The sequence below is a fragment of the Typopeltis vanoorti genome, chromosome 6, assembly GCF_054136105.1.
Source record: "Typopeltis vanoorti isolate ZY-2024b chromosome 6, IOZ_Tvanoo_1.0, whole genome shotgun sequence".
NCBI lineage: Eukaryota > Metazoa > Arthropoda > Arachnida > Uropygi > Thelyphonidae > Typopeltis > Typopeltis vanoorti.
The window spans coordinates 20,982,924-21,003,702 of record NC_143554.1 but is presented as its reverse complement, the minus strand read 5'-3'; the positions used below and the strand labels follow the sequence as shown (position 1 = coordinate 21,003,702).

The following is a 20,779-nucleotide window of genomic DNA, read 5'->3' as shown; positions in this document are numbered from 1 at the left end:
CACTAACTTAAACATCTCTCTCATATCATCTCTCTTCCTTCTATCCACCAAACTTTGCAATCCACATTTCTTTAATCTCGCTCTCTCTCGATAGCCAACATTCCATAGTCCTGATATTGTTCTAATTATTGGTAAACAATTAAATGTATCCCATTAAATCATTTTTATTTGTACTGCTAATGTGCATATTAAACAGCAGAAAGCTAAGTAATGATCTCTGTGGTACACCTCTGGTCACTCACTGGTTCCTAAACTCAGTTCTCCCATACACCACCATATGATATCTATCCATCAGTTTTATTCTTAACCAAATCATTAGCTTTATATACATCCCCCATTTACTTCAACACTTGCAACAGAGTTCTTCCATGTGGTATCCTGTCAAATGCCTTTGCAACGATTTTTTTTTTTTTTATCCAGCATATCTCTGATAATGGAGTTACTGTATATAAGAATATCTTTTTTTCAGCTGTTTCTATTCTGTGTCTTCTTTTACCTTTTCATGTTTTGCTTCCTTTCTTACCTTCCCTGCTATTTGCCAAACACTTTTTTAACCATTCCAATTCCTGTGTGGTATTTTTTAGTACTCATCAAAGCCTTGACATTTCCAATACTCTGCAAAACTTCTCCCTTTTATTTACTGCTTTCTTATCACCTATTATACACAAACATTTACCTCTTTCAAATCACTGTCACCATCATGCATTTCATTCATACTCACTTGCCTTCTTGAACACATAACAATGAATGAGAGGAAGGCAACAAGAGAGTGCAGGAGCTACGGATGGAAAGATGACAGGAATGCAGGTAAGACAAATGTCAGAGAGAGAGAGGGGGGGGGATGCAGGTGATCAAGGAAAGAACAGAGCAGTGTGATGTATGGAGATTCAATGATTCACGAAGTGTACAATAGCATGCCAAAGATGTTGCAAGTTTTTTCACTTGGTATTTTGTAAATTAAATTATAAGAAATTATAATTATATTCTTGGTTTAATCCTCCTTTATCCAAGTGTAAGCAAACAACGTTTGTGCATGAATAAAGGATTAAACCAAGAATATAATTTCTTAGCATCTTTAATTTATAGAATGCCAGAGCAGTGCTGGTATGTAGGCAGGTGACTATGGAAGAATGTAGACAGTGTGACTATGGCAATTAAGCAAGGGGAAAGGATGGATAAGATGACTGTGATGCTTAATACAAATTACTGGAGAGTTGTGTGAATTAGCAAAAGAGCATATTACCCAGAGATGATAATGCAGAGTTGGGGAGAGGAGCATCAATAATGAATGACATGATAGCGAGAATGTGTTGAAAGAGAGGCTTGGATTATAGAGATGCCTGGAGTGCATTTGAGAATAGAAGAGAGCTGTATGTGAGACAGACTGCATTTGAATGTGGAAGGATGGGGGTGTCTGAGATAGAGGGAGAAAGAGAATGTTGTTCTCTTGCCAAGTGATTGCTAGTGCAAAGCAACCAGAGCTGTCAGGGCAGATGACAGCAGAGGTGGCTTCTTGTGAGAATAGTCACTTGGGAGAAGGAGGAACATATGCTATAATGTAGAATCCAGAGAAAATAATAATAGGTGACAAGAAACATCAGTGACAATGCACTGATGTTTCTTTATATGAATTCCAGGAGTATCAGGAATATAGGTGATGAATTGTTATCATTGGTAGCCTCACCATGTCCAAAGATTACCAGGATCAGTAAAACACAGTTGACAAAGGATGATATACTGATAGGAGTAGAAATATGGGTATAATATATTTCATCAGGATAGAAAGGGCAAACACAGTGGTGGAATATTACTTATAAGATGAGTTGTATCCTCTCAGAGTAGTTTGAGGTGGACAGGACAGGATATTTAGTGAGATGTTGCTATAACCCAGGGAACACAGAAGGTGAAGAGCAGGAGATGTTTAGGCAGTTGAGTTTGGAAAGTGCAAAATGAGTGATCGTTACAGGAAATTTCAACTAGAGCGGTATAAATTAGGAACAGGAAACAGGATGTAGTAAGGGAATGGAATTTCTGCAATTCTTAAAGGACAAATGTCTTAGGCAACATGTAATGGAAGGAACCCTAAGTTCATGAGGTGTGGATTTAGTGATAGCAGCACATGATATGAATGTAACTGAGATGTCATACTTGCACCCAGTTGGGGAGAGAGTGACCATATAATCTTGACTTGGGCAATGATTAAATCTGCAGAAAAGGAATGTATGTGGAATTATAAAGCAGGTGATTATAATAATCTTAGAATTAATTTTGGGCAGCTCAGTGGAATGAAGAAATGGAAAGACAAGATATCACCAGTGCATGGGAACTAGTGAAGAAATATTTATTAGCAGCAAATGGAAAGCTATATCCTTCAAGTGAAAAAGAGAAAATAATTTAGCATAGAGTGGATAACAAATTACATCAAATAGGAAATGCAGATGAAAAGAGGTTATGGGAGAAGTATAAGAGGAAAGGCAGAAAGCAGATGCATGAACAATATAAGACTCAGGCCAGGAAAGTAACTAGCATGATAAAGAAGGCAAAACATGAATACGAGAAAAGATTAGCCCTGCAATCCAAGAAAAATCCTAAGAACGTCATTCATTATATGAACACCTCACAAGAAATAATTGCAGAAGAGTGGCATTATTAGATAAAAATGGGGACCTGAGAAACCAATGCAGATGACATAGTGGAGTTGTTTCATGATTACTTTAGTGGAGTATTTCATCTCTGAAAAGTAGTTTGTATTACGAGAAGGATGGAGAGGATTCAAGGACTGTAAGTGCATTAGGAGAAATTTTTAATACTAAGTACTCTGGATGTCAATAAGGCAGTAGGATTGGATAAGATTTCATCATGTATTTTAAGAGAATGTGCAAAGAAATCTACTGTCATCTTTGTTGACCTGAAAATCTAGCTGTGGAAAAGGTGCCCAAGGAGTAGAAGGAGAGTAAGATCGTGCCATTACATTAATGTGGTGGTAGAATGCAGGTGTCAAACTATAGACAATTTTGTATTTCTTCTGTAGTTGTTGATGTTTTTAAGAAATTAGTGACAGATCATATACAAAATTGGGCAGATGAGGGTAATGTTATCCATGATAGACAACGTGGATTTGTTAAGAAGCACCCTGGTTTTAGTAATCTGATTGTCTTTTTATAATAAAGTAACAGGAGAGAAACTGATGAGGGAAAGCATATACTGCATTTTTTTAAAAAATTTTTACAAAAGTATTTGACAGTGTATGATAAGCTGATATTTAAGTTACAAATCATTTAGTGAATTGGAGATTAGCTGCCTGATAAATATCAGAGAGTTGTGTGAGGAGGCAATGTTATCAAGAAAGAATGTCATGAATAGGGGTTCCACAGGGCTCATTACTGATACCTCAAATGTTTAACCTTTATATCAGTAACACTGTCAGTGGATTGCAGGGAGATATTCAGTTGTTTACAGATGATGCGAAGCTGAGAAGGTTTATTAATGATAGTGCTAATGTTGTCCTTCAAGAGGGTTTGAATAAGCTAGACAGTGGACAAATGAATGGAACAGATGAATCAGTTTAATGCAGTGAAATGTAAGGTCTTAAAATTTGGGATCTATTGATGGAAATATGTACTCTGTTGGGGAAGCTATATAAAAGCAAGTGGAGGAGACAAGGGATCTTTGGGTAATGATCGATAGAAATTTGAAGATTAGGGGAAGGGGACATATCGGAATTATAGTGGAACCATTAACATTGCTGCAATCCTGAAAAGGATGTTGACCAACAGAGATAAGAAAAGTGATACCGTTATAAAGCCTTGATCAGATAACGTTGGGATTATTGTGTTCAGACCTTACCAAAGTGGTAAGAGGGTAAGAAGTTGCTATTATGCATGGAGCATGAATGGACTGTGGAATGCATTTCCTGATAGGGTGAAAGAGTTTAAGGAACGAAATGGTAGATGCATCTTCCAAATAAAAATAATAATAAATTGGTAATACTATAACTGAAAACAGATGATTCCATCATAGATTACCAGTGGGCTTATAATCAAAAAGATTTTCTTTTAATTCATTCATCATAAATCAGTGTGGAAATAAAACTTTAAAAATAACCGAAGAATTGATATTACTACTCCATTTTACTCGTTAGTATCACATAAAGATTATGATTAAGTATCCTAGAACTAAGATAAGGAACTTCATTATTGTTTTAAATTTGGAGATATCAGAATTTTTTATAAATACAGTAAAACCTCATTTTACAAACTTAATTTGTTCCAGAAGGTTGTTCATATAATGAAAAGTTTGTAATGCGAAACTATTTTGACCATAATAATTAATGTAAAATAAATTAATCTGTTTCAAAATGAAAAATTTTCACCTATTATCATAATGAAAATAAAACAGAAATAAGAATATAACATGAACCTTACCTTTACTGAAAATATATGAGAGGAGGAGGGAGGAAATTATTGTTTTGAAGATGAGTCGCCCTCCATAAAAATGTTGGGTAACTACCCCTCAGGTGTCACCGCTCTTTCTTGTTTTTTTAAGAGTGAACTAGATAGTGATTTTTTTAGCTTTGATTACAAACTTTCCTAGGGGTGTCTGGGTTTGTCTTGTTCTTAAAATTTTTCTAAAATATGCAATGATATTATCATTAAACATGTTAACATGTTATTAACTATAGATACATCAGAGTGCCACTTTTCTACAGTGGTTTGGATTTTTTCCCAATTGAAGCACAGTTCTTTAACTTCAGCAGTGGAAGTGGTTCCCTTACTGGGTCCCTCCTCCTCCTCTGAAAAAAGTTCTTTAACGACTTCCTCATGCTGCTCCTTTTGCAGTTCTTTCAGCTCCTCAGTGGTAAGCTCACTTTGATGATCTTCCACCAACTCTTCTACATGAGCATTGTCCACTTCTGATCTTATGGATCTGCCTAGACACACAATTTCATCGACCACAGATTCTGCTGTGGTTGATGAAATTAATACAGACTCTATATATCTTTGCAGGAAAACCTTCAAATACTCAGGCCACAATTTTTTTCCAGGATGAGTTCATGGTTTTCAAAGAAACTACCCCAATGCTTTATTTATAAGCCTCAAACAATGCAAGATATTAAAGTGCTTTTTCCAAAAGTCCCTGAGGGTCAGTTGTGTGTCAAATATCACTTTGAAGCATCTTTGAAACAAAGCCTTTGTATAAAATTTTTTGAAATTGGAAATGACTCGCTGATCCATGGATTGGATAAGAGGAGTGGTATCAGGAAGTAGAAATTTGACTTTTATAAAGTTGTACTTTCCCAAATCATCCTCCAAGCCTGGGGGGGGGGGGGTGAGCAGAAGCATTGTCCAGCACAAGAAGTGCTTTCAAAGATAGATTGTTCTTTTCAAAGTAGTTTTTTACACTGGGGACAAACACTTCATGGATCCACTCTATAAAAATGCCTTTTTAACCAAGACTTACTCTTAGATCTCCACATCACATCTAGTTTACTTTTTATTATATTGTTTGATTTAAACACTCTGGGATTTTCTGGATGAAACACTAACAAAGGTTTAATTTTATATTCACCACTGGCATTACCACACAACAAGAGAGTTAACCATTCCTTCATCAGTTTGTGTCCTGGTAGTGCTTTCTCTTCTTGTGTGATATGTTCGCTTATGCATCTTTTTCCAGAAAAGTCCTGTCTTGTTACAATTAAACACTTGCTGAGGAATAAATCCCTCCATAAGTTTTAAATTCATCCACAAATTGATTAGCAGCCTCTTTGTTAGCACTGGCAGCCTCTCCATGCCTTACTACACTGTGGATACTAGTTCTCTTTTTATAAACCATTCAAATCATTCCCTACTCGCTTTAAAATCATTACTGTCAGTCCTAGATCCCGAGGTTGAATGCTTAAGATCACTATGTAGTTGCTATTTTTCACAAATTATTGCCTCTGAAATACTGTCACTTCCATTTGTTTATCATTAATCCATACTAACAAAAGTTTCTCCATTTCCCCAACAGCTTGAAATCTTTTAGGATACAAAGTTTTCACTCCTTTTTTCCACATCAGCCTTTTTAATCGCATCTCTATTTTTAATAATAGTACAGATTGCTGATTTTGCATGTTATGATCTTTAGAAAGTTCAGAAATACGAGTTACATTTTCCTATTTAGCTATAAGTTCTTTCTTGAGTTCAATAGTTGGTCTTTTTCTGTTTATTTTCATCACTGCACTTTTTAGGAGCCATATTAACTAATTATTAAATAAACACCACAACACAACTAAAAAAAAAAAAAACTGAATTAGAGAGTAAATTTATCGAAATTACAATACACTAAAAAGTAGATTCACAGCACTTGAATAGAACCAAATGCACTGACACAAACCAATTAACTGTAGAGACAATGCCAGCTCACATGAGCATCGGTGCATTCGTAAAATGAACAACGTTTGCCAATCAGTACAATTATTGTTCAATGGAAAAGTTTGTAATTGGAGGCATTCATATAAGGAGGTTTTACTGTATTACATATAGAGATATGTAAAATAAATACCATTGTTAACAGGGAATTGTCATCAGATTTTCTGATAAATACATCATGTAAAGGTAGCAAAATGATATCACTGTAGAATGTAGGATATTATGGATCCAACCAGTAATTTGAATTTATTTCAGTAACTTGATTGTCACTGTTTTTATTAGGGAATTTATCCTGTTTGTGATTTGGATTGGTCTGTTGATGGTCTCCATATTCAGTCTGTCACCGCTAATGGGGACTATCAAGATCTGGCATTGTGTAAGTAGTATGTGTTTATTATAGTTGTTTTATAAATAGCTTTTTTTTATATATCAAAATAATTTTTTTCCACAAAATAAAATATTAAGCATAAATATGCTATGTGATTGAGCTCCATCTTTAAATTACCATCAGACATTTCAGAATGCTCTTTATATTAAATTTAATATTTTACAGCTTACTCTATATATCTTATTATCTGTCTCCTCCATGCATAGAGAATGAAAAATGCTATTGCTAAAGTTAGTTATTTTTCTTGCTTAAGGAACTAATATATTTCTCCACTACCTTCATTTCATTTGCTGCATGGTAATCTAATTGAGAGATTAATCTTATTCAGCCATGTATTGCTATCGAGAAGGATCAGGTGGGAAATTATTTCCATATTTTGCCCTAATGTAAACAGAGTAAAAATTTGTACATAAATCAACTTCTCCAGTTTCTCTTTATATCATCATTTGTGATGGAATTTATATTAGAATAAGCACAACTGCATAACTTATTCAACACATTTCGACCATTACCTAGGCATTATAATCAATACCAATTGTTGCACATAAGTGCAACATGTGTATTTATGTCTAACGTGTGGACAGACTTATGTGTTCGTCATAAATGTTGTTTATTTCTTAACGGTATATATTAGAACACAGAAAAATAAGTAAATAATTAATTTATTAACTTATTGCTGATATTTCAGAGCACAAAACACAGTTTGTCACAATACACGAGACTATAACGACATGGTGTAATCAACGGACTAGTTAAACAAAATTGTAGCAGCAACGCAAAGACTAGAGTCCTGATTTTGGCATCCTCTATCTGAAAAAAAATTGCAGCTATCACATAAGACTAGAGTCCTAAATAGAGAAAAAAAAAAAAAAAACGGTACTAGTTTTTTCTTAAGATGACTGTCTCCCAGATTTTAGGCAAATTTATACAGCCATATTTGTTGAGATTTGGAGTGTGTTTCAGGGCTTCTGTTACCTCTAAGAACAATCTCTTCGACTTGTAAGAGCTTCTGTGCAGTACTTTTGTGTTCTTCCAGTTGATCCTGTGTGCAGGGGTATCCAGAGCATGGTCTGCTAGGCCCGACTTGCCATAGTGATAATGCCAGACGTCGGGCCTAGCAGACCATGCTCTGGATACCCCTGCACACAGGATCAACTGGAAGAACACAAAAGTACTGCACAGAAGCTCTTACAAGTCGAAGAGATTGTTCTTAAAGGTAACAGAAGCCCTGAAACACACTCCAAATCTCAACAAATATGGCTGTATAAATTTGCCTAAAATCTGGGAGCAATCATCTTAAGAAAAAAACTAGTACCAGTTTTTTTTTTTCTCTATTTAGGACTCTAGTCTTTATGTGATAGCTGCAATTTTTTTTTCAGATAGAGGGTGCCAAAATCAGGACTCTAGTCTTTGTGTTGCTGCTACAATTTTGTTTAACTAGTCCGTTGATTACACCATGTTGTTATAGTCTCGCATATTGTGACAAACTGTGTTTTGTGCCTGAAGATGCTGGTTATATCACCAGTGAAATATCAGCAATAAGTTAATAAATTAATTATTTACTTATTTTTCTGTGTTCAAATATATACCGTTAAGAAATAAACAACATATGTCTAACATATATGCCTTTTTGCCTTTTGTGTATACTGTAATGTTAACATTAAAATTAATTTGATGTATAGGAACATAAGACATAATAATTAATAAATAACATAAGACAGATTTACCTTATGTATATATTTTTATTAGTGTAAAATGTGTGATCCTACTAACTCCCAAAAGAATAAAGTTTGCAAATTATCAAAAAAAGTCACTTCCTGGCCAAAAGAAGCGACCATTAACAAACTCATGCCATTTTAAGAACATGGAGCATCTAAAATTCACAAACAGGATACACCACTATGCCCAATTGTGGATAATATAAACAGTCCTGCATATAAACTACTAGCCCCCTCAAAAGTAATTCTTCCTCCTTTGTTAAAAATTCTGTTCACCTAAAAAAGTATATTAAAAAAACATATTTTAAAAAGTTCAGCCATAATGATTAGTTTTAATGCTACTTCACTATTTACCAATGCACCATTAATGGAAACCCCGGATTTGTTGAAGTCATACTTCTCCCCAGATATATTTGAATTATTTAAATTTACAGTACATGCAGGCTATTTTGCATGGAAAGGGAAGATATCCAAACAACTAGATGGGACAGCAATGAGCTCCCCTCCTTTCTCTCCTTCAGCCAGTTTGTACATAAAACACTTAGAAAACCAAGCTATGAATACAGCCATCTCTCAAACCAGTGGTTTGGCTGTGCTATGTTGTTGATGTGTTTGCTATTTGGTCACATGGTCCAGACACATTAAATACATTTTTAGTGCATTTAAATAACCAATAATGTAAAATCCCCTTCATAATGAAACAGGAATTCACTGTCTGCCCTTTTTAGATACATTAGTTACACACCTTTCTGATTTAACTAATTATCTTCGTTATCTTTTTCTGTTTATAGAAAACCTACACATACAGGGAGATATTTATACAAATAACCACACCATCATCCAGCTCAACAATATGCTATCCTAAAAACACTAATTCACAGAATCAGAGCTATTTGTTCTAATGACAATGCTCTTACCACTGAACTCAATCACTTGCATCACACTTTTTGAGCCAAAGGTTATAATCTCCACAGAATAGACTAAATGCTCCATTTAGTATTTTGGAGCATTTAAAAATGCTCCACAATACTGCACATATTGAGCACCTCACAAGTAATCACCAGCCCCTCACAAGTAATCCTTCCTTCTTTGTTAAAAATTCTGTTCACCTAAAAAAGTATGTTAAAAAACCATATTTTAAAAAGTTCAGACATAATGATTAGTTTTAATGTTACTTCACTATAGCAAAGGGCAAGACTATAGCAAAACTGTTACCATCCCATGCATTTATTACACAAAAAGATATCTAGAGTGCTTAATAAATATCAACTCCACACCACATTTAAATCTTATGTCAAACTGGCAACTCTCATCCATTCGCCTAAGGACAAACTCTCCTTTATCACATCTGGGAGTATATGAAGTAACCTGGCTTCCTGGATAGACAGGAAGAACTGCTGACATCCACCTTGGAGAACAAAAATACATTTGGCACTATTGTTATGGCAAGTCGAGGGATTAGCAGACCATGCCTTGGATACCCTTTCACACAGGATCAAATGAAAAAAAACAACAAAAGTGCTATGTAGAAGTCATTATAAGTAAGAAAATTGTTTTTGAAATTAGCAGCAGCTTTATAACATTCTCCAAACCTCAACAAGTATGGCTGTATGAATTTATCAAAAAAAATCTGGAAGGCAATCATTTTTTTAAGGTGAAATTAATACCTGTTTTTTTTTTCTCTCTCTCTCTCTCCAACAATATCAATGTAGCAAGGTTTCACAACTCCCTTTATATAAATGTTCCAAGGGATTATTACTTTTATGAAGAACCTTATTACCACCAGACACAGAGTTCTTTGGAAGAAAATTAAGGCTCTCCATAAAAGTAATGACACACAAATCTACTGGTTTCTGTTCTTGTTGTTTAATTTGAAAGTCTTACTGAAGATGTTCTTGATATTAGGTTGAAATTTTATGCTAATAAAAAAATATATATAAGGTAAATCTGTTTTATGTAAGCCAAAAATTAGAAGAGGAGGTAAAAATAATAGCAGGACTGAAAAATTCAGATTACAGTGGAAGAAATTTAAGGTGGCTGTTAAGAAAATGAAATTAAAGAAAGCATCAAGGCATGATAGGGATAGCTTCAGAGATGATTAAATTTATGGAAAAAGCAAAAGAAAAGCTATTCCTCAAAATTTTGAGGGACTCCTACAATCAGACAAAGCTTGTGAAAGATTGGGAAGTGGCACTAATAATACCAGTCAAAAAAAAAAAAAACCTGCTGTAATCAATAAGAAATTTCTTTCCTTGACATTCCTAGTAAGATTCTACAATTTTAAAACAAATATTAAAGAACAAAAAATCAGTACAGTGAAACCCACTGTAAGTTCAGAGTAGGCAGAAGTACTCAGGATCACATTCTGAATACTTTCAAATAAAAAAAAAATACATTAAATTTATTCAGACAGTGAAAAAAAAAAGCAGTTTTTTTTTTCACTGTCAAAAAAACGAACCATTGTGAAAAAAAGGTATTCTAATTTTTAGTGGGATCTCTGGCATGGTAATTAAATAATAAAGTTAACACGTAAAAACCACAGTGATATCTTTAATTAGTAAAGGACATATATTTCGTACTGAAATTAATAGTACATCTTCAGTGTCTGTAACAGTAATAAGAATGGAATACAGGCAAAACGTTCAGTGGATCACCTATTAAAATACAACTGTTACTGCGTGCTAGGAAATAATAGAAATAACAAATTTAATCTATTAAGATAAAAGTCTCCCAGATCTCTGAGAGAGACATAGTCATTTCTATTTAAATTCGGTCGGTGTAAGATAGTTTCACAACTTTCTTTGAATAAGCGTTCATATTTGAATCTGCATCTATGGAGGAGAACTGCTTTATCCCACTAGACACTATGAGTAGAGTCAATACTGTGCTGTGCCAGACCAAACTTCAGAGGTTTGTTATAATCAATATAATATTGATGTTCTTTTATTCTTTTTTCCAAAGAACGGCCAGTTTGTCCAAAATAAAACACATCGCATTTGCAATGTGTCTTATTTTTGGTAAATGTTGGGTAAATGCCAGCCAAAGATAGAGAAGACAGTTTATCCTTTGTAGAAGGTAATAAAGAAGAAATTTTGTTGATAGGAATATATGTTGGAATCAATTGATACTTTTTTAGAATTCTACCTATAGGTTCTGAGATTCCTGGAATGTACGGAATAGGAACTCTGCAGACTGTTGAAGAAACTGTAGGTGTTGGAACGTAAGAGTCAAGTATCTGTTGGATTTGATTGGAGTTGTAATCATTTGATTCCATTAACTTTTTAATGAAGGAAAGTTCTTGTTGTAAGATTATTGGGGAAGAGCAAACTTTATGTGCTCTATGAATTAGAGATTTAAGAATGCCAAATTTTTGAGACATGTGGTACGCAGACTTTTTTTGTGAATGTATCTGTGAGTAAATGTGGGTTTACGAAAGACGCTTGGTGATCCACTGAACATTTTGCCTGTATTCCATTCCTATTACTTTTACACACACTGAAGATGTACTATTAATTTTGGTACGAAATATATATCCTTTACTAATTAAAGATATCACTGTGGTTTTTACGTGTTACTTTATTATTTAATTACTATGCCACAGGTTCCACTAAAAATTAGGAAAGTTATCGGTTCTACAAGGTAAGCTTCAAGCACAGATTACCTTCCTCAAAAAGTGCCATGATACTAAAGTTATTCCCACTTTCGCTAGATTTAAAGAAACGATTCGGTCTCCTGGAGCGCACTCTATTTATATACGCTCAAGTTTTTTCCTTAATTCATAATCAACTTCGTACTTCCAAAAAAGAATTAGCTTCTAATATCAATTCTATATCAGTTCTCGAAAAAGCCATTTCAGCTGTTCTTAATGAAGAATTATTGGATATTGTTCTTCACTTATCAAAACAATCCTTATCCCAGTCTTATGAGAGAAATTTACAAAATCTTATGCAAAAATACAACTCTTTATATAACAAGCAAAAGAAAAACCTTACTTCTGACAGTATGTCTACAAATAAATGGATTGTAAACATTTCTGATCACCCATTATCCACTGCTGAAACCAGCGCTTTAGCAAAGGGCCTTGATTTTGCTGTTATTCCTTCACGTATTCCTTATCTTGATTTCTTACATAATATAGAACGCAATCTGACAGGACTTCCTAGCGAAGATGCCAACAAACTACGTTTTGAAGTTGCAGCTTCATTATTCAAAAGCAAATTACCTCCATGCAATTTATCAAATGCTGAAATTAAAGGTCTAACTTCTTTAAGAAAAGATAATATAATATCCATTTCTAAGGCCGATAAAGGAAAAGCTATTGTAATTATGAATAAGACTGACTTATGAGACAAAAGTATCCAGCCTATTAGAAGACACCACAACCTACCAAGAGATCACATGTAATCCTACTAATTCACAAATTAAACAGCTAAATAAATTACTTGATGAGGTTATTAGTTGGGATCCTAACTACGTGGATGAAATACGCACCTACTTTGGAAGAACTCCTCGTCTTTATGGACTCCCAAAAATCCATAAAGAAGGCTGTCCTGTACAACCTATCGTAAATTGCATTGACTCTCCAACTAATAGGATTGCAAAAGTATTTCTTAAGTGCTCTCACTGGTCATTTCAGATCCTATATAAAAAACTCAACAGATTTTCTTGAAAAAATCAAGGATATAAAAATTACAGATTCTGAAATATTAGTCAGTTTTGACATCATTTCTCTGTTCACCAATATCCCATTAACCAACGCAGTCAATTCATTATATGAAGATTACCCTCCAGATATCGCAAGGATATTCGAATATGTCATCCACTCAGGTTATTTCAGTTGGAAAAACAAAATCTACAAACAAATTGAAGGTACTGCCATGGGTAGCCCTCTGTCTCCACCTCTGGAAACTACTATTTGAAACAATTCGAAGATACTATGTTCTCATCCATTCATCCTCAACCGTCTCTTTGGTACCGTTATGTCGATGATGTTTTTGCTGTTTGGCCACACACTGAAGATGAACTTTCCACTTTTCTACAACGGATAAATAACCTTCATCCATGCATCCAGTTCACTATGGAAAAAGAAAACTCTGGTACTTTACCAGTTTTGGACATCCTTCTTACTAGAACATCTTCTGGTACCTTATCTACAAACGTCTTTCGAAAACCCGCATTTACTGGCAGATACATTAACAAAAAGTCTGCACACCACATCTCTCAAAAATTTGGCATTCTTAAATCTCTAATTCATAGAGCACATAAAGTTTGCTCTTCCCCAATAATCTTACAACAAGAACTTTCCTTCATTAAAAAGTTAATGGAATCAAATGATTACAACTCCAATCAAATCCAACAGATACTTGACTCTTATGTTCCAACACCTACAGTTTCTTCAACAGTTTGAAGAGTTCCTATTCCGTACATTCCAAGAATCTCAGAACCTATAGGTAGAATTCTAAAAAAGTATCAATTGATTCCAACATATATTCCTATCAACAAAATTTCTTCTTTATTACCTTCTACAAAGGATAAACTGTCTTCTCTATCTTTGGCTGGCATTTACCCAACATTTACCAAAAATAAGACACATTGCGAATGCGATGTGTATTATTTTGGACAAACTGGCCGTTCTTTGGAAAAAAGAATAAAAGAACATCAATATTATATTGATTATAACAAGCCTCTGAAGTCTAGTCTGGCGCAGCACAGTATTGACTCTACTCATAGTGTCCAGTGGGATAAAGCAGTTCTCCTCCATAGATGCAGATTCAAATATGAACGCTTATTCAAAGAAAGTTGTGAAACTATCTTACACCGACCGAATTTAAATAGAAATGATTGTATGTCTCTCTCAGAGATCTGGGAGACTTTTATCTTAATAGATTAAATTTGTTATTTCTATTATTTCCTAGCACATGGTAACAATTGTATTTTAATAGGTGACCCACCGAACGTTTGCCTGTATTCTATTCCTATTACTGTTACAGACACTGAAGATGTACTATTAATTTTAGTACAAAATATATGTCCTTTACTAATTAAAGATATCGCTGTGGTTTTTACATGTTACTTTATTATTTAAAAAGGTATTAAACAAATCTTTTGTTGAGGAATACAAATCTACTGGAAGTGCTGCAGAAATTATGTTAGGACAGCTGATAAGGAGTTGGGATTTTTAACAGCAGGTATTCAGTAAGGGAAGAACATATCATATTTATCTTACTAATGGATGTTGATGCTATTTTATTTGGAATTATGACCAAAGCAACTAAGGATGTGAAGCTATTATACCTGTTAACTCACTGCTTTTCTGGCCAGTTTGCCTGTTTTGTGAGATGAAAAACTAGAGTTTCCAGGAGAAAAAAAAACTGCTTCTTCTGTATGAGAACTGCCAATTTACCTGAAGTTGATAAGTCCTCATAAAGATTCTTCACATTCTAGACAGGATTTGAATCCAGGTCTTTCCAGCCAAAAAAAGGAAGCTCTGTAGCTCAATCAGCATAATGTTGATCGAGCTACAGAGCTTCCCAATGATTCCATGAAGACATCAAGTAAAGACAAAGATTCTGTAAGTCAAGAACTCAGAGATTTAAGAATTGGTTTTTGTAAATGATCCTATTCAAATCCAAATTTCAGAGGAGAATTTTCAATATATGAATGTTTGGGAGGAAAAGATGGTAAAAAAGAAGGATGAAAATAAATATTAGTTAACAAAGATCATAAAGATCATTAAATATTAAGGCCAGAAAAAACAACACAACTTATGTTTAAAAATAAATAAATAAAAACTGAACCATATCCCAGTTTCATATACTTAGGGGACAAGATAACTCAGAATTCAAGTCAGGAAGAAGAGCTGAATGAAAAAATAGCAGAATCATGTAGTTGTATCATACATTAAATACAGAATTTGCAAATAAATTGAAAAAAAAATAGATAACAAAAATGACATCAGGACTGTACAATGTTAGCTATAAGGATAAAATGAGGCCATGTGGACTGCAGATTTTTGTTAATAGAAGAAGGAGAGATGTGATTAAGACATTTAAACTGTTGAGGAGTAGTTACAGGATTGACACTGGGGAGTTCTTTCATATGGTAGATCAAGAGGAAGGAACAAGGACACTGGACGATCCCTGGAAGTGGTAAGTAAGAGGGCTTCAGAGGGGCTTTTTTAATGGATGGTAGTTGGAGTGTGGAATGCAATGCTTGATAGGGTAGTGAGCATGTGAACAGCAGTGGCGGCCGCTGCCTATACAAAATAATTTTAAAAAAATTAGATTTTTCCTAATTAGTACCCAGTTTATTAATAAAGAAATCTGTAGATTTATTTATTAATAAATTGATTATTGATTAGGAAAAAAAGAATTTTTTTAAAATTATTTTGTATAGGCAGCACCCCCACTTAAAGCTTCACGGGCCGCCACTGGTGCACAGTGAATGAGTTTAAGGAATGGTATGATAGACTGTGTTGTTTAAGGGCCTCCCATATTGAATCTTATGATTCCATGGAGGTCCTGAATAATAATAATAATAATAAAGCAAAATTAAATATTTGTTGCTTCACTCATATCCCTACTTTGACATACTGTAGTGAAACATAGCAATGACCAGTCAACATTATAGTGAAATAATCAAATTTAGACCACAAAAATGCACTATTTAAGGAAAGTCACCAAGAAACTACAAAAGAAGAAATAACAAAATAAGAGTTTGGTGGATAGAACACAAGGGGGGGGGGGATATGATCAAGACATTTAAGCTGTTGAATGGCTATTATGGAATTAACACCAAGGAGATTTTTTATATGATAGAATGAGGGAAAGGAGCAAGTGCAAGAGGCCAATCCTGGAAATTGCGAAAGATAATGGTAAGAAGGGTAAGTAGAGTAAGAAGTAAGTTTTTTGCATGGAGAGTAGTAAGAGCATGGAATGCATTGCCTGAGAAGGTGGTGAACATGCAGACTGTGGATGAGTTTAAGAAGTAATGACTCTTGTGACTTCATGGAAGTCAGCAAAATAATAATAAGTTAAGACAATCCGGACTCTAGAAAAGGAGCAACTAAGTAATTTTACCATATTGTAATTCCAAAGATTTTAACAATTTGTGATATCCAAGCCATTCTTCAACACAGTAGTAACAGTCTTGTTAACTTCAGTGTTTACAAAACTTAGTGTTGTCCAGAGTAGCTTTCGACATAGAGTTAATATGTTTTGGAAAGCTATTAAACCTGTATAAACCAGAAATCCATCAATCTACTGAATTCTGTTCTCACATTTGAGCTTGACTCAGAACAAGTGGGAGTAATCTGGTTAATTAATGACCCATCTGTCACTAGTTCATTGCACTTTTCACAGAAATTGGGTTTCAGCTGCTTGTATTTTCTGTAAATATTTCCATAATTGCTGTTCATCAACAACACTATTAGAACTAAAGAGTTCCACCCATTTTAGGGAATACAAGATTTACTTATGTATTTTATCTTATGAAATTGATATACTATTTACACTTGTTACAAAAAAAAAAAAAAAAAAAAAAAAAAAAAAAAAAAATCCAGCTTATATCCCCCCCCCCCAAGCAAATCTATTTTACATCATCTCTTGCATTTTGCATGCTGCCAGCTTCCCATTCATCTTGATTATTGCAGAAACTGATAGTTGGACCACTATTAAGCCAATGATGGGCAGTGGTACTCTCACACATTAAATTAATGAGACTGTTTAGTCTAGATTACTATATTTCAAAGTCTAGATTACTGTTGCGAGGGAATAGGTTGCCAGTAGAAGTGGTGAGTGTATGATTAGTAAGTGAATTTAAGGAGAGATCTAGGTGTAAGATTTTGCTTATTTAATGAAGATTCCTAGTCTTTTAAATAAGTAGAACAAGTCTTTGGCCTCTCTGTACACCCAAACAATAACTTTTAAACTATGCTCATAAACTTGCACAACTTGAAACCTCTTGCAATTAGTCTTTTGGTAAACTCTTGTGATAAGCTCTTGGTAAACATACCTGCATAATAATCTCTAGAAATGTCCTGCTTCTTTCATCATTAATTATGAAATTATTATTAGGGAATGTTGGAAGTGCAGAGCGAGCACCAACACCATCCATGACAGAAGCAGTTAGATGGTACAATCCTACATGTGTTCTGGGAAACTGTGTAAGTGGTGAGTACTCAAGTCAACATATTTTTTATTCACTTCTGCCAGCAATACAGGATTAATTAATGCATGACTGCATAAAATTGAACACTCGATTTTGCATTTATATATATTTAAGTAGTATATCAGCATGGGTGAGGCTAATGAACTTAGAGTTCATTAGCCTCACTTTATTTTCAGTTTCATCTGTTATTTATATATAGTGATACATGTACTACATATTCCAGCCACTGGATTAGAATCCTTTATGCAGATATATATGTGAATGTCACTCAAGCAGTGCATATGGAAAGTATTTGGTCACGCTTCACCATGTGTTCTAGACAACTATTTAAGAATGCTGCTGGTCAGTAATCATCAATATTGTTGATCACAATGGAAAAAAACAAAGGATCTTTTGAAGTTCAATAAAGGGCTCATTGTGGGTGCCTGTCTGGCTGGAGCTACAATTTTGAAAACATCAAAACTGACTGATTTCTCTAAAGATGAAATCTCCCGGGTGATTAATCAGTTAAAATAGTCCACATTGTTTATCTAAGAGGCATAACTGTAGTCCTAACACAATCTATCAGAAACCATATTGCTGTTGCCTGAGAAGGCTTCCTATGTTCAGCAATTGACTGAACATTTAATGAAGGCTGTTTTCAACCCGTATCTCACTGAACTATGTGCAAGGAATTAAAGAGGATCGGTTTTGGCAATCACATCCCTATACAGAACCACTGATTTCTGCAAAGAACTAGACCATCGTTTATCAAACTGTGGTACATGTACCACTAATGGTACATTACGTTATTTTTGGTGGTACAATTTTTACACAAAATATTTAAATAAATGTTCAGAAAAATGTATTTTAATATTGTAATGAGTAGACTGTTCCAAGAATTTAGCTTGGCAAATCGAATAAAATGAACAAATAAATTTTATTGCAGTTTTATGTGAATTTTCGGATGCAAAGTCTCATTAGCTTGTCATAAGGGTTTTCATATTTAATATTTATTTTGAAACAGTATTTTATGGTGGTACATATATTTTTTTATTCTTATTTAAGTGGTACAAAATTTAAAAAGTTTGAGAACTCCTGAACTAGACAATTCATCTACAGTGATGTCAGGAAGACTGGAAAAAAAGTTATGTTCTCTGACAAGTCATGGTACACCTTGTTCTGTGCCATCGGCACAGAACAAGGTGTACCATGACTTGTCAGAGGTAGAGGTAGTACCATGACTTTGTCTTCAGGTAGTTTCATTACCTATTAGATTACCCATTAACTGTCATGTTGAAAGCTTGAGAATAGCTTTAAACAGTTCCATTTTCAGTCTTTAGAGCAGTTTCTTAATTATTTAATCCTTATTTCATCCACAGTACTAACATATTATATGTTTATGAGCTCTGGTAGACGAATTCTCATAAAACGGAAAATTCAGAGTATCCTAGGCAAAAGAGTAATACACATACACATGGCATAAATTTATACATGGATGCTTTTTTTATATATATAATATATGATCAAGCATTTTTGTTTTGTGTTTATGTATGCTACATGCTTTAAAAATTAAATTCACTATGATAATGATGTGCACAGCATTAAAAAGCAAATTAGAACATATGAATTAAAGCCGTCTCTTTTTTTAACTATTATTACCAGGAATATGGAAGAACACTAGTGTAAGAAATACAACTTATACTACTTGCAAGACATCCAGTTCCAGGCAACTCCTTGCTGCAGGAGACAAGAAAGGATATATCAGACTGTTCCGGTATCCCTGTATAAGTTCTAAGGTAGTTAAGTCTCTATAATAAATGTTTCTTCTTCCATAGAATAAATATATATATATATTTCTAACAGATTAACACAACTCTTAATAATAAATTTTTCTAGATGAAAAATCAATCACTTTTCAATGTAATCGTCCCATTCTGCAGCTATGCATGAATTTCAGTGCCTTTTTCAAGTACCATGTAAATTTGTTAAACTGCTTAAAAGCTGTCATATTTCTAAACTACCCGTAGTAGTCTATAGTTATTAAAATGAAGTAGAATTTTAAAAGTGAGGTGGAAAAACAATCTCATAATCATTGCCACTCAAGATAACAGTTTTAGTTGACTGACTAGTTGAATATTTTATTCCTTTTCTATATTCTTTTTATTTTTTATGTTGCTCCCACCCACAACCTATGTAATATAGGTTGGTTCTCTGCCAACCTATATTACATCATGGGTGAGATTTTTTTTAATCAATTTTATGCATATATATATATATATATATATATATCAGGTCATCCCAAAAGTAATGTCATTTTTAACATTAAGTTTTGAAAGGATATAAAATATAAATCACTTGTTAATTTAATCAAGTATATATATTCTCCCTTTGAATCAATAATGCTCTTCCAACATTGTGAAAGCTTCATAATGCCATTTCTATAGAATTCAGGAGGTTTGGCGGCAAAGAAGTCACATAGGCTCAGTTTCAGTGCACCTGATGTATCTTACTGTTTTTCATTAATGAAATGTTGCAAACTTCAAAATAAGTGGTAATCTAAAGGTGTAAGATCAGGAGAATACGGAAAATGTGGAAGCTTTTCTCAGTCAAGTTCCTCAATCTTGGTACAGGTGATTCTTGCACTATGAGGACTTGCATTATCACGTTGAAAAATAACACTCTCTCAATTGACCAGAGAACACCTCTTTTCTTTCAGTTTTCATTCAGTCAATTGAGTTGTTCACAGTATACTTCAGCTGCAATTGTTTGGTTCAGTGGCAAGAGTTCAAAGTGTATAATTCCAGCCATCCACCAAACGCTTAACAAAACCTTCTGAGAGTGAAAGTCTTGTTTTGGCTTAGCCTGTTCCCCCTGAATGAACCCACTACCTTCAGTGCTCAACATTCTTGTAAAGTATCCACTTTTCATCACGAGCGACTATATGACTCAAAATCGGAGATCAAACCTCTCAAGAATGAAGAGCAGTGCAGATGTTAACACACTCTCTTCGATTGTTGTTCGGCAGTTTGTGTGGAACTCATAGACACTATTCCAAGTTCTTGCAAATGGTGATGAATTAAGATCTGCTAAACCTTCAACATTTTCATTGG

General features: G+C 34.0%; 1 protein-coding gene across 4 annotated transcripts in view; it reads left to right on the top strand.

Moving 5' to 3' along the window:
* The window catches only part of LOC150105326 (echinoderm microtubule-associated protein-like CG42247), a 375,243-nt gene that overhangs the window by 340,641 nt on the left and 13,823 nt on the right, over positions 1–20,779 (top strand). For all 4 annotated transcript variants that reach the window (XM_090394708.1, XM_090394707.1, XM_090394705.1 and 1 more), the window contains 3 exons: positions 6,696–6,789; positions 17,594–17,689; positions 19,332–19,465. In XM_090394708.1, coding sequence (XP_090250834.1) covers positions 6,696–6,789; positions 17,594–17,689; positions 19,332–19,465 — 324 coding nt within the window. The remainder of the gene's footprint in view (positions 1–6,695; positions 6,790–17,593; positions 17,690–19,331; positions 19,466–20,779) is intronic.